At 52.2% G+C, this 14697-nt stretch overlaps 3 protein-coding genes across 3 annotated transcripts; all 3 read left to right on the forward strand.

The window, feature by feature from the left end:
• Positions 1 to 230: 230 nt before the first annotated feature.
• On the forward strand, positions 231 to 2624 carry AYO20_07945 (hypothetical protein; the record flags this gene model as incomplete). The annotated part of the gene is made up of 5 exons (XM_022646228.1): positions 231 to 1059; positions 1128 to 1333; positions 1396 to 1948; positions 2000 to 2068; positions 2143 to 2624. 5 exons carry the CDS (start codon positions 231 to 233, stop codon positions 2622 to 2624), a joined length of 2139 nt encoding a protein of 712 aa, XP_022497753.1.
• A 1010-nt stretch (positions 2625 to 3634) lies between these two features.
• On the forward strand, positions 3635 to 6543 carry AYO20_07946 (hypothetical protein; the record flags this gene model as incomplete). Its single annotated transcript, XM_022646229.1, has 2 exons — positions 3635 to 4077; positions 4137 to 6543. 2 exons carry the CDS (start codon positions 3635 to 3637, stop codon positions 6541 to 6543), a joined length of 2850 nt encoding a protein of 949 aa, XP_022497754.1.
• Positions 6544 to 11576: 5033 nt separating this feature from the next.
• AYO20_07947 (hypothetical protein) lies at positions 11577 to 13703 on the forward strand (the record flags this gene model as incomplete). Its single annotated transcript, XM_022646230.1, has 2 exons — positions 11577 to 11898; positions 11971 to 13703. 2 exons carry the CDS (start codon positions 11577 to 11579, stop codon positions 13701 to 13703), a joined length of 2055 nt encoding a protein of 684 aa, XP_022497755.1.
• Between the last annotated feature and the right edge of the window lie 994 nt (positions 13704 to 14697).

The following is a 14697-nucleotide window of genomic DNA, read 5'->3' on the forward strand; positions in this document are numbered from 1 at the left end:
CGCAATTCAGCCGGGCGGCATGGCTGATTTGAGAAGTTCCGTGGCTGATCAGGCAAGTCGCAGTATCCACGCTGGTAGGATACTACAACCTTCACTTTTAGCTTGGATCTGGCGGGGAGGCTCAGCAGATTCTTTACAGTTCACCAGGTCTGAAGATAAAAACTGTGCCTTGTGCGAAAAGTCAAGACGCGTTGAGGAAGCCGGCCTGCTCGAGGAATACGAAGCCCACCATGTTACTCTCCAAAGATGACACTCTGCACTATACCTACGATTCCGAACGGGTTCAGATCGAAGCCTGGGGTCCGAATGCCCTTCGGATTCGTGCCACCAAGTTTCATACCCTGCCGTCGGAAGACTGGGCTTTGACAATTTCGCCGCCCAAGACCGATGTATCTATTTCTATGAATGATGGGCATGCATCAATCAGCAACGGCAATATCTGTGCCACGATATCTTCGCGGGGAAAGATTACTGTCAAGAATTCCAAGGGCGAGTTACTGCTTGAAGAGTACCAGCGCAACCGTTCGGATGTCGAGGATCCAAAATGCAGCGCCTTGATGATCGAAGCAAGGGAGTTCAAGCCCTTGATGGGTGGTGACTACCATTTGACCTACCGTCTGGAATCCATTGATCGGAATGAGAAGATCTACGGCATGGGCCAGTATCAGCAACCATTTCTTGACCTCAAAGGACTGGACCTGGAAATGGCCCAGCGCAATTCTCAGGCAAGCGTGCCTTTCATGCTCTCTAATCTAGGATACGGCATGCTATGGAACAACCCAGCCGTCGGCAGAGCTGTACTGGGGAAGAACACGATGAGCTTTGAGGCCTATTCCACGAGGGTGCTTGATTATTGGGTTGTGGCTTGTGACACCCCCACCCAGATCATCGAAGCTTACGCGGACATCACGGGCAAGGTACCGATGATGCCTGAATACGGACTGGGCTTTTGGCAGTGCAAATTGAGATATCAGACTCAGGAAGAGCTCTTGGATGTTGCACGAGAGTATCGGAAACGCAATTTGCCGCTCGATGTCATCGTGGTGGATTTCTTTCATTGTGAGTCTACAGGTGCTATTTGACGGCTACGTGACGCCTTCGCACAGGTCGCTGACACCGTACAACAGGGCCGAAGCAAGGAGAATGGAAGTTTGACCCCACATACTGGAAAGACCCCGGTGAGTCTGCCATGCGAAGACTGTTATCGACGTGGAAGGAGTCGGCGACGGAGTCAGCGCCTGAATTCCACTTTCCCCCTCCTCCTTCCGCCATCAAACTCCAACTCGACTCTTTCTCGCCGCACTCTACCCCTGAAAAGGGCCCTGCCATCAAGGTGGAAGAATATAGCTCTGACGAAGTGTCGTGACGCTTGGTACTACAGACGACATGATCAAGGAGCTCAAGTCGATGAACATTGAACTCCTTGTCTCCATCTGGCCGACAGTCGACAAACGATCTGAAAACTACGAGCACATGCTGGAAAACGGCCTTCTGATCCGGCAAGACCGAGGACTGCGGATCTCGATGGACTTTCAAGGAGAGACCGTCCACGCTGATTTTACGAATCCGGCCACAAGAGAGTTTGTCTGGAATACTGTCAAGAAGAATTACTACGACAAGGGTGTGAAGCTTTTCTGGCTTGACGAGGCGGAGCCAGAGTACAGTGCCTATGACTTTGATATTTATCGGTACCATAGCGGGAGTCTCTTGAGCACCGGGAACGCATATCCGGTGGAATACGCCAAGGCCTTCTATGAGGGAATGGTGAGGGATGGCAAACAGAAGGACGTCTGCAACCTTATCCGCTGTGCTTGGGCCGGGAGTCAGAAGTTTGGGACGTTGCTGTGGAGCGGTGACATTGCAAGCAGCTGGGATAGTTTTCGAGACCAATTTGCCGCCGGTTTGAATGTGGGGATTGCGGGCATCCCATGGTGGACTACAGACATTGGTCAGTCAACTCTGTGAACGCTGCTCTATAAATTATGCTGACTCCCTCAAGGTGGCTTTCATGGAGGAAATCCCAAGTACCCTGAGTTCCGTGAGCTCTGCACTCGATGGTTCCAATACGGTGAGTGGATCACGCAAGAATCCCCGTCTACATTGCCGTCGCCCTCTGAGACTGTAATGCTGATTTGGTTTCAGGCTGTTTCTGCCCTGTCTTCCGCCTCCATGGCGATCGTGAGCCCAAGCAGCCCCAACACGGCACCACCGGTGGCGCGACCTGCCTCTCCGGGGCGCCGAACGAAATCTGGTGCTACGGCGAAGAGTGTTACCAGATCATGAAAAAGTACCTTTTCCTGCGCGAGAGACTCCGTCCGTACATCCGCGACCTCATGGTCCAAGCACACAGCAAGGGCACGCCGGTGATCAGGACCTTGTTCCTGGTGTTTCCTGGCGACAAGAGGTGTTGGGAGGTCGAGGACCAGTACATGTTTGGACACCAGTATCTCGTCGCGCCGGTCATGTACCCGGGCATGACCACGAGGACGGTGTACCTGCCGAGGGGTGCCACGTGGAAAAGGTTCGATGATGGGGATGTCCAAGAGGGGCAGACTTTTGTGGGTGGAAGGGAGGTTCAGGTGGATTGTCCACTGGACGTGATGCCTGTGTTTGAGCGAATTTGAAAGGGTCAGGGCTGAATGAGCTCACCAACGAGGCGGTCTCAAAAGGCGGTGTCACCGTATCGCCCTGATGGCAGGTCACTGTACTCGAGCCTTTCAAATAGGTAAAAAAGGCATCTCTTCAACATGTATGTCCTCTGGAAGACACATTCTCCACATTTGTCAACCCTTGTATGGATGAAAGGGTGGCGGAGTACGGGGGCTGAGTGGAGGGAAACAAGGCTGCGCCTGCGCCACAAAAGGGGTCCCCCTCCCTACAGATCTGGTATCACGAGGCACCGCGACGGGATCGAATCCACCTCGTAGTGGCGTAATATGATGTGAGTTGTAGCACTAGTAGTCCAAAGGACTACATATCACCTATCCAGGTGCGACAAAGGCGTAGCGCGAGGCAAAGGGTCGTTATAGGGGGATCAGGCACTAAACCCAATTGGGGTCTATACCAGGTCTCGGCATATATTCCAAACCGTGACATTCCTTATCCTGTCGTTGCTATTTGTCGCCATTACTGACGACTTATGATTTTGAGCAAGAGGGAGAAGTTGCGGCGCACGCAAGGCGAACTGGCGCCGCCCAGAACCCAGCCATTTGTGACTAGAGTTGACCGGGACGAGCCATTGGCTCGGCAATAGACCAATGCGTTGTCCTGGGGCTGTGTCAAGATGTTGCAGCCTTGTGGTTGGAAACGCCAATCTCTCTGGCCAACTGTCATTTTTTTCGACTTGGTGAGGGCGACAGATTCGCTCAACATCGATTCAATTCACAAATTCACAATAATCACATCCACTCTCCTCCAGAACTTGCTATAAAACAGTTTGCGGAAAGCCTGTAATGCGCGATTTACGCCTTTCTTCAGACCTTGATTCAATCGCAGGGCAGGTACAGTCAGCCCTTGGTGCCTGTGGTGATTCAGCCTCAGCCCTTCTGTTACAGGTCCTTACTGATGTTGAGAGTCTCCTTTTCATGAGCCCGTTTGACATCGCCTGAAGAATCGGCTAGGGATTGATCCCATTATGGATCCTATCACAGCGGTTTCCATCGCTGGGAATGCGATTCAATTCGTGGATTTCACTGCCAAACTCATCTCGAAAGGGGCAGAACTGTACAAGTACAACACACTATCAGAGCATGTGGAGTTGAGCCAGGCAGCCGTTCAGTTGCGGAGTTTCAAATTGCCTCACAAATTGGACGACCTGCGGTCTCTTCAGACATCGCTGACCCAAGACCAATCTTTGCTTTTATCCCAGCTCGAAGAAGCTTACAGTTATTGCACGGACTGTGCTGAGCAGATCATTGAAGCCGTGGGAAAACTCACCGTGTCGGGAGACCATAGGAAGTGGAAGAGTTTTCGCCATGCCTTGTCCAGTGTGATGGGTGTTTCAAAACTGGACGACGCAAGCCGGCGCTTGTCCAATGCACGTCAACAGCTGATGCTGTTCTTGCTGCTCTACAACGAGTAGGTCCCTGATCCCTCCTCCCTCCCTTTGGAGTCGATGCTAAATGATTCCATTTTAGCGACAGGCGTGAACGAGCTACTCGTGAACTGAAAGACATGCAAGCGGATACAGCAGCAAGCATCTTAACAGAATTACAAGGGCTGAAAGACGAACTCCACTCCTACCTCTCCAGTCTTCGTCATCAACTCGTTGCGCAAGATCAGTCATTACGGGGGGCCATTATGACCTCATGGATACATCAACACGAGCCTAGTATGACCCTGGCGGAAGGAAAGGTTGCTGAGGTTTTGCAGGAGCAAACTCGTTTACGATTCTGCTCGCACCTTCGCTTCCACCAGATCGATGATCGGTACGGCAGCATAGCACAGGCGCATGAAAAGACCTTCGAATGGGTCCTTCATCCGGACGGTCAACGATATGCATCCTGGCACAATTTCGCACAGTGGTTGGAAGAGCCTCAGCCGTTGCACAATATATACTGGCAAAGTGGAAAGCCAGGGTCAGGTAAGTCTGTACTAATGAAATATCTCTCGACATCACCGACGACGTTCCAGCTGCTGTCAAAATGGCAATCACAAAAGCACCTGCTGGTGGCCAAATGTTTCTTCTGGAATCCAGGGACAGAGTTACAAAAGTCTCTCCAAGGAATGCTGAGGACACTCTTATTCCAAATACTCATGGATAAAAGAGTCGATTGTGCAGTCATTGAGTACATTGCTCCGTGGCGGTGGTACGCATGTCAGAGCTCAAATTTCGTCCCGGAGGCGTGGTCTGTGCCTGAGCTAACAGCCATGTTCGAATCGGCGGTACAACGAATAGCTGAATTTGCAAACGTCGTGTTCTTTGTCGATGGGCTTGATGAGTTTGGCCGCGATAAAGTCGAGCGGCAGGAACTTGTCAGGCTTTTCCTGTCGTTGCGAGGCCTGGAAACTGTCAAAGTCTGCGTTTCAAGTAGACCTTGGAATGTCTTCATCGATGCCTTCGAAGGGTTTCCTTGTCTGCGACTGGAAGATCTGACCCGAGGAGACATCCTGGGCTTTGTGGAGGCTGAATGTCAGGAGAGCAAGGCCTTTCGAGATCTGGAGGCCGTGGACCCAGAGCAGGCCTTAGATATCCGGGAAGAGGTCGTCACAAAGTCCTCCGGGGTTTTCCTCTGGGTTTACCTGGTCACTAAGAGGCTCTTGGCTGAGATGCAGGATGGCCTGAGGTCGCCGAAAAAGCTCCTCGACGAAATTCCCGAAGGCCTCGACGAGTACTTTCAATTCATGCTCTCCGCCATCAGCGTACGAGATCAGGCAAGAGTATCGAGAATCCTTCAGCTCGTGAAAGTCATCCGACCTTCCACTCGGCCATCGCTTATGATACTCTCCTTTACGGACGAGGAGAGTGCCGACTTTGCTCTCCAGGAAGAACCCGAGAGTCTGGATGCTATCAGGGCCAGGGTACTATCGATGAGACGGCTCTTCCAAAGTCAGTGCATGGATTTACTGGAGTACGAAGAGATTCCACAAGATGGTTACCCGTGGCAGAATTCAGCAGTGGACTATCTGCACCGAACGGTGGAAGAATTTCTCGGTTCACCTGCGACTCAGAACTTACCCAACAACTACGCCAATGGCGCATTCGACACGTCGTGGTACCTCGCAAATGCCCACCTTAAGCACATGGTGTTCATTGACGAGTTTATCACAAGTCATCGACATCGAGTGTCACGGAAAGAAGCACACAAAATAATCCAGCACTTCAACGAATGCGCGCTGCAGATGAACCGTGTCAAGGGCCGACCTATCTCATCCATTGCAAGATGTTTCGACAAAGCGGCCGTGATGGTCTGCGTAATGCTCGAAATTAATCAGTCCCCTTACCGGAATGATGCGTTTAGGTGGCCTGTCTATACTGAGCCATTGGATTTTCACCGTGTTCGGTCACACGTGGAAGATCCTCATCTATATCTGGCAGTGCTATATGGTGTGAGTGCGTATGTTGAGGAAAACCTCAGCATCAATGAGAATCTGCTCAGTCCAAAATTCTACATTGAAGCCATGATGTCTCGCGCGCAGAGAATGGGCAATGAGCTAGATGTCTCAGTGCTAGTGTTACTTCTGAAGCGTTGCAGATGCTTCGCAGATGCTTCGGAGGCTATGGACCTATACCGCAGATATTTGGCAATGATGCGAGCCAGGGTCTGTCCCACTAGCGAAGTCTACATGGATTATGCTGAGGCTACAAAGGCGATGCTTGAGTTGACAAAAGGGCTGGAACTGACTTCAGATCAATCGTCAGACCTGGCTCACACGATGCTCGACACATTTGGATATGATACCTTACCGTTGGAAAGGCAGAGAGGTGTTCAGAAACACTTCGACAACGTTCGAAAGACCTGGCGAGTTACCACGCCCAAACGGCCAGGAGCTTTGGGATTTCTCAAGCTTGGTCAGCGGATGAGAAGACTGATCTCACCATAAACACAAGATTAGGAGAAAAGTTGCAGAGTCTTGAGAACATCTGATAGCGATGTGGGTTCCGACGGTCAACCTGTTTGCCCTCGTGCCGACAAAAGCCAAGTCGCGGCGATGTGTCCAAGGTTGTTATTGAATTGATTTTATATCGACAGGTTCCATGCCCTAGGTATCCGACCCAAGGAAGACTATGGGACTGTGGATGGCTGCGACTGCTGGCCTCTCGCTCGGACGATGATACTGTCAGGTTTCTGGCTCGGGGACCCGCGCACGGGGCGTAGAGTGCAAAAGTTCGAGGACATGTCAGGAATCACAGCAATTAATTTCACAGTTGATAACAATGATTTTACTTTACTCATCGTAGAGCTATATCAATTGACAATGAATCTACTTTTTCGCAGATCTGTTACTCCTTTCCGCTACGAGGATGGTGAAAAAAATTGATTTGGGTCCAACGAGGTGAGTGAGTGTCAATCTTCTCTGGCTTCCACATGAGAGAGTATCGTGGTGGGGTTTTTTCTGCATTTTTGAAGCAATATTCCATTGCCTACCTCAGTGTGCAAACATGGGCGCCTTTCCCAGCCCAAGACCACCTGATATAGTATTCTTAATGGAGGGGAAGAGATGCCATTGACGAGAATGACGCGTTCGAACTTCAAGGCCCGTAGTGGATTGCACCATTTCCTAACATTTTACAAGAAATGTCCAAAGTGAATGGTTTTCAAAATTCGGCTTCTCGAGTCCTTTCAAACCATCTGGTCGTTGTATAGTGTCTTGTAATTTCTTGGGGCGGTATCTACCGCGGCCAACGCTGAGGCTGAGCCGAAGTTCAGCAGGGTCAAATACCAGAGACTGTATTATGCCGAAATCTTTGTGCTGCTTTCCAGGCGACTTTCCGTGCCGTCTGGCCGTAAATATTCTACCGGAGGCTGACAACTAAGTTCTACCTCTGATTAGCACCCTCTTTCGCCGTCACGCGATCGTAATCTTGCACAAGCTTTGGATTTTGGGGGGACAATTCCAGGGCCTGGGTTTCTGTAGACACCGGCTTGCGTGTCAACAAACAGCCAGAATAGTTGGGCTGAAAGATGACGCGAAGTCGTAACAGGCCTCCTACTGTTCTTCTGACACACCTGGACGTGGTCATTGGGATCCAGCTCGAGTGTCGTGACAGTCGTGGGTAATGGACAGAAGATTCAGGCATTCGCGCCATTGTATCTGATTAGACCGCTTTTAGACCTAGTGCAGGAATCTTAGCGGCGTAATCGATAAGATCTGCACACATGAGGCTAGCGCGGTTCTTAGCGGCTACTTAACTTCATCTTCATTCCTCCTTAGCTGTTTCTCTGTCAATCATCGCAGACGCGTTCGTTTCAACAGTGATGCTCATCAAACGATTCTTCTGTCGAGCGCTACAAAAATGGGCCTGGGACTGCCTCTCAGAGGTCTGATTGATGTCGAATCATCTGTCATTGCGACAAACAGTCACAAGGCGGTTCACTCCCTCCTCTCCCTGACAAACTGAGTAATGTCAGAGACTGATTAGTCTATAGCCGCCCACCAGGAGCGAGGCGCTCAACCTGGTCTTCCGACGTAAGGACGGTATCACATAGCGTGGCCTGACACAGATACAGCACGGCCTGACCACAAAGAAGTTCTTGCTCGACCGTGTCTTTACAACAGGTGTTCCCCCCAGAACATGACGATTACAAGTCTGTATCTCCGGCTAATCGATATCGATACTATCTGGAGATTCCAAGGCGCAGATGTGTGGGTAAGCCCCATGGGGATGTCGTGACAGCTCGATGACCTCGGCGACGCCCTTCCCATTCCACGCTCGAGAACTCGGGCTGATTCATTAGCCGGACGACCCTCTTTGCTGAAGAGACATCGCTCTACAGGAAATCTTGCAACATCTTGGTGATGGGATTGAGGCGCCCAAAGGAGGCGCCGGGCAGAAAGGCAGGTGGAGGTCAGGTTGTGGCTAGATGCTTCTCGCCCCAAGAGACCACGCCCATCCCCTGCGGAGTGGCGATTTTTGCTGCAAGAATGTGTCGCCAGACTGCCTATCACTCCTCCGTAAACGTGCTCCACGACAAGCTCCACAGATACCCTCAAACCCATGCCGCACTTGGGGAGGTCGCCACCTCCACTCATAGACATGTGGTTGCTCTGAGACCAAGGTTGAAACCCCTAGCACATCTCGCAAGACTTTTCGCGAAATCGGGCACGTCGTTCCTGACTTCTCGCGCCGGCTGAGGACTGATGCGCCACCGATCTGGGTGTCCTCACGAGGAAGCTGCCGGTTAATCGAACTTCCCAGACCGGCACGAGGTGGGTGGCAAGACTTCAAGAGGTCAGATACGCAAGTGCTCGCTGAAATCAGCCAGACTAGCCACAGGCATGTTATCTTTGCCACAGAACAACCAATGCGCTGAGCTTCCCTCGTGGGTGTGGTATTCCACCAGCCGGGGCTCCGCTTGCTCCAGAATTCTGGAGCAAGAAACTCAATCCAACGACACTAAGGAGGGTTCCCTGCTGAGACGTATGTGTCCACATACCCTTTGAGCCTCGGACCTCTCCTCACAGGCAGCGAGCGTGCTTCTGGCTAAATGTTCATCCAGCAGATCAAGTGACTTTGGAGGACTGTACCTTGTACTTGTGGAGGGATGGGATCACGGTGAGTCACTGAGTCTTACCGTCTGGTATCGTTTGAGGACGACGTGATCGGGCGCTCGGCACCTGTGCTGGGGTGGAAGTTCAGGTATCTATTCTTGAAGGCTGTCCAGTGCCTTGGTGACTGGTCGGGGAAAAGGTCGGTCGATCTTTGCCCTTTGCTCCTTTCGGCGGGCATTGTTGCTGCCCTGTTTCCTCGAGGTCCAACCTGAGCTGTTGCATGTGACGGGTTCCCGGCATACGCAAAGCTATCAGCTTTGCTATCAGCCGTTCAAAGATAAGGTGTGATGTGCTACGGAACTCTGTCGGCGTCCGCTGAAGGGGAGAACAGCCGTTTGGAACTCCGGTGCTCATGCCGTGGTCTAAAGTGCAATAACTATTAGCCCGAATGTGCCCGATCCCAAGACTCAACATCTGGACAAGAATATAAAAGCTCGGGATAAATCGATATCTCAGCTCAGAGAACTCTTTTCTTTTCACGGACCTCCTCCTTTACACGAATCGGCCACGAAATACCATCGCCACGAGTATCGGGTCATGCTAACGGGCTTGAGACTAGGAAATCCAACTGGGGACGTCTGGGCTGAGGGCCCCCATGCATGTTTGCCACGGGCTACCCTGGCCCTGTAACGGTGTGAGATCTGCATCGGTGCTCATTGGACTGGGAGAAACCCCGTGCTGGAACCGCAGATCAATGGTCCTCAACTACCGGTCCCCGGTCTAGAAGAGGGGATCCCTGAACCTGGCGTGGTCATGCGAGCTTCTCCTGGACGGCACAGAGCACTGACCACGGGGAACGGTGTCAATGACACCAATGGGCGTGGCACGCACACGGGAAAAGGGCACTGTTGAAGATGTTGACGACGTCCAAATTAGATCAGGGATCTCATTACCGAAGTAAGAGGCGAGCGACTGGGCCGCGGCGTTTGATGGGTTGCAGAGCTGGTTGTGTGTGTCTTTCGACAAGAAATCCGGCCTCCAGACAAACTATTCAACCATGCACCATGCAGCTTATTTGTTTTCCCGGCCTGAGGTCCTGACCACGATTTATGGTATTGATATTGTATTCATGACGAAGCTAGTCCTGAATGAACGCCATCGTGTGAAGCGTGTTAACCTTTTCCCCCAGAAATGCTCTTCCCAAGACCTCCAGAAACCCCGGATTTTTGGCTGGTGGCTGGCTGGCAATTACGGGCGACGACCACTGTCTGGCGGGGTAACCCGCCATGCGGCGCTATGCGGGGGAAGATACGGTCTCCGGAGCTCGACGTTTTGTCATGCCTGGAAGTAGGGTCCGTGTGGGCTTGGGGAGGGAGATTGCAAGGGCAGAAGTGTTGCCTTGGGTGTGACGCATTGCTTCAAGAGTCGTGTACGTAGTAGAGAAGCGAGGCATTGGGAATAGTGGTTCGGGAGAAGGTTTAAGCGTACACAGGTGCGTCGTTTGTGACAAGGGAACGAAATCCGAACTGGGGTTATTCAGCTTTTTGGGGGGGGCTTGGGTTGGCAATAATCAAGCAAGGGGCGCGCGCGACGCCGCCATGGGATGAGAGGTCGTTTCGGCCAATTACCTTCTCCACCCCCGCATTGCCGGGCGGAGTGAGCGGTACTAGCGCGATATTTTACACGGTGTGATTCGTCGGTGCTATATCCTAGAATACCCCCCTACCCCGGCTTAGCGCAGAAGTTAAGCTACTAAGCAGCCAACCGTCAACCCTGCTTGGCAACAGCTACTGCTCACCCACGTCCCCCCCAGACACAATCTCTCTCTGTGTCTGTCTCTCTCTCTCTCTGCGATCGTCTTGTCCTTTTTCTGACATCCTGCATATACGCATAGTACCAGGAAGCAGGAAGCAGCAAGTATCGTCCTGGCGGCGGCTCCCCGCTAGTGGAATTTCTCCACGTTCTCTATTGTGGTTTGTGCTTTCACCCACACACACACACACACACATCCTTTTGTTGTTGGTTTTTCTAGACCATACCAGACCAGACAAGACACATCCATTCCCTGATTTAGCGAACCGGACCCAAATGCACATTCAGTTAAACGAGAGAGGGCGACAGAAACTCATACACAACACCACAAAATCGACATGGGTTCGCTGGGTTAAATCCTGCGTGGAACGGAGAGAGGGGGACCCTGTCCTGTTGTGTCACATCCCTGACATGCATGATTGATTATATTCCCGGCCATCTTCCCCAGCTTATCAAAAGCCTCTTTCAATCCTGATCAAATATCACTTTGTTGACAAGTCTACTTTCCCCCCCTTCCCCCTTCTCTCAGTCGTTCTGCTTGCTGCCGGCCTTTGCACTTTGTATACCCAAGTCGACTGCTTGTGTGTCCCCTGAAAGAGACTGCTATCATCATGCAGATCTACGAGAGGGTGAAGAATGATTTCAAGACTGATGTTACCTGGAACCGCGTCGCCCGTTATGGGAAACAAGCCCTGCGTGCCACCCCGAGGGTAGCTGCAAGATATGTCTCTGAAAAAGCACCCATTGTCGGGTGGCTGCCTCGATACAACCCTCGATGGCTCCTGACCGATTTCGTGGCCGGCTTGACCGTGTCGCTCATGTTGATTCCTCAAGGTCTGGCTTATGCCAAGATTGCAAAGATCCCGGTGCAATACGGTCTCATGTCCTGCTGGGCGCCTGCGGTCATCTACGCCATCATGGGCACGACAAAAGGTACAGTTTTCTTTTCCCCAGATCATCTTGTCAAAAGGCAACCACGGCCTGCTTACTTACACCTTTGGGCAGATGTCTCGACGGGACCAACTTCGTTGATCGGTTTGTTGACGGCAGATGTCGTGGATGACCTCCAAAAGGAGGGCTACGCTCCAGAAGCAATCTCTTCTGCGGTCGCTCTCTCCATGGGCATCTTCATGGCCGGCATAGGCGTCTTGAAGCTCGGATTCCTGCTTGACTTCATCTCTTACCCAGTGCTCACCGGCTTCATTTCCGCCGTTGCCATCACCATTGGGCTCGGCCAAGTCGCCAATCTCATCGGTGAGGACAATGTGGGCACTGGTACCGCAAACCAGATTCATGACATTCTGACCAACTTCGGCACCTGCAACGGACGGGCTGCGGGTGTCGGCTTTGGCGGCATCGTTCTCCTGGTTTTCTTGCAAAAGATGGGCGAGAAATGGGGCAGCAAGAACAAGATCATCTGGTTCTTGTCCATCACTCGGTCCTTCATCGCTCTTCTCTTGTTCACCGGCATCAGCTACGGCGTCAACAAGGGTCGTGATAGTGATGACTACCTATTCGATGTCAGCAAGGTGCCTTCCCTCAACATCCATACTCCCAAAGCAGTGGACTCGGCTCTTCTGGGAAAAGTGGCCGGACGCAGCATCGCCGCGTTCCTGGGTGCCTCAATTGAGCATCTCGGTATTTCCCGGGCTTTCGGCTTGAGGAACAACTATGTGATCGATCCCAGCCAGGAGCTCTGCTACCTCGGGGTGGCCAACATCTTCAACAGCTTCTTCACCGTCATGGGCGTCGGAGGGGCCATGTCCCGGACGGCCGTCAACTCTCAATGTAATGTCAAATCCCCGCTCTCTGGCTTGGTCACCACCGGCGTCATTGTTCTCTCCATCTACAAGATGACGGGAGCATTGTACTGGATCCCAAAGGCCACCCTTGCCGCCATTGTCATCACAGCCATCTGGCCACTCATCGGCAAACCAAGCACTTACTACCATTTCTGGAAGACCTCATTCGCCGACTTTGTTGCCGCTATGGTCGCCTTCTGGGTATCGCTGTTCGTCTCGACCGAGATTGGTATCGCCAGCGCCGTGGGCTTCAATATTGTGTATGTCTTGCTCCGCCAAGTCTTCAAGCAAGCAAAGACGGTCGGAGCGGACTCCCGTTCGGAACTTGCGGCCTCGCTGGATTCTGCTCGCGGGATGCCGCCGCATATTCCTCCGGACACCCGGGTCTTCCGCTTCGAGGAATCCTTCTTTTTCCCCAACATCCAGAGGGTCAAGGGCCACATCCTCAACGTCATTCAGACATACCACGCTCCCGAGTATAACAACCGCAACGGCGAGGAGGCTGAACGGAACTGGTCGGTGGAGTCAGAGAAACGCATCGCTCGACTGCGCCGGCACGCCAAGACCCAAGGTGTCAGCTTGCCGCCGATTCACGTTGTGGTCCTTGACTTTTCAAAGGTCAACTACTTTGACACGAGCGGTGTCGTAGGCCTGAAGAACTTCTTTGCCGAGTTGAGACACTATGCCGGTGACGGCGTCGAAGTCCGGTTTGTTGCCCTCAGCGACATGATCCGTGAACGTTTCGAGCGAGCCGGCTGGACCCTGCTGGATGGGGACAGCTCGATGGACACCTCCAAGGTGACATCGGTGAGAGTATTCCGGACCGTGGCCGACGCTGTTGTGGCCTCGAGACAAGACCACGAAATCTGCGAGGTCGTCGTCAAATCGGACAGCAGCGAGGAGAACACCACAATTCACCATCGCGAGAAGATGTGATTGTTTCCCCCCTCCTCAACGAGTTGTTTGGCAGAGCGGGCGGGTCTTGCCTCGAGCCCGGTGATTTTAGCATGTTGGGTCTTTGCGAATGCTCGGAAGTCTTGCGGGCTGATTCGAGTGTTATGAGTGTATGAAGTGACGATCATTGTTATATGGCGACGAACATGCTGCTGCGCAAAGGCATGGCGGGCACGTTTATAGGCAGAAGCTGAGACTGGGGAGCCGGCAGGGTTCATTCCCCTTTCCTGTGAGAAGGCGAGGGTAGTAGTGGCAGTGCACATACATACCTAGTGCAGGCGCGCGCGACCTCTTGAAAGGGTGTTGTGGTTTTCTTTCTGTATAGTTTCCGATATGGCAGGGGGAGGGGGCAAGAAGGAGAAAGAGCTTCTTCTTGTGTTATATGAACGACGCCATGTGGGATGCAGGCAGGGCACACAGGGTATCTATCTATCTATCAATCAGTCAGTCAGTCATCAGCAGCAGCAGCAGCAGCAGTGGCAGCAGCAACAGTGAAATACCATCGTCCATTAGTTTTTTCTTCCTTTTTTGCTTCTCCTTGTTGGACTATTAGCATGGTCCACTACCTAGTGACCGACTCCATATTCCTCTCTCACAACGCAAATACGATAACAATGTGTGTGGTGGACACACTGTCGTAACATTTAGCCGGCAGCCGCAATTTCACCGCCCAGTGTCGAGTCTGAGCCTGATCCGGTTTTCTCCACAAAGACGGCGAAGGTCCCCCATCAGTCTCATCTTTGTCGGGCGATGGTCCACGGTCTGGACTGGCGAGAGAGATAAGGCATTGCCCGTGCGAATGTCAGCTCCATCGGCCAATTTCGGGGTCCTGCAAATTTGGGAGAGGCTGGAAAAACGTATTCACGGGTGGGCTGAAAAGGCTTGAAGAATAATATTGGAATATTGGTTCGCAGGAGATTTTGCCCCTTTTTTAAAATATCGGAACAATATGTTTATCCGCGCCGGGCACGTGTAG

Source organism: Fonsecaea nubica (assembly GCF_001646965.1).
Source record: "Fonsecaea nubica strain CBS 269.64 chromosome Unknown Scaff59, whole genome shotgun sequence".
Classification (NCBI taxonomy): Eukaryota; Fungi; Ascomycota; class Eurotiomycetes; order Chaetothyriales; family Herpotrichiellaceae; genus Fonsecaea; species Fonsecaea nubica.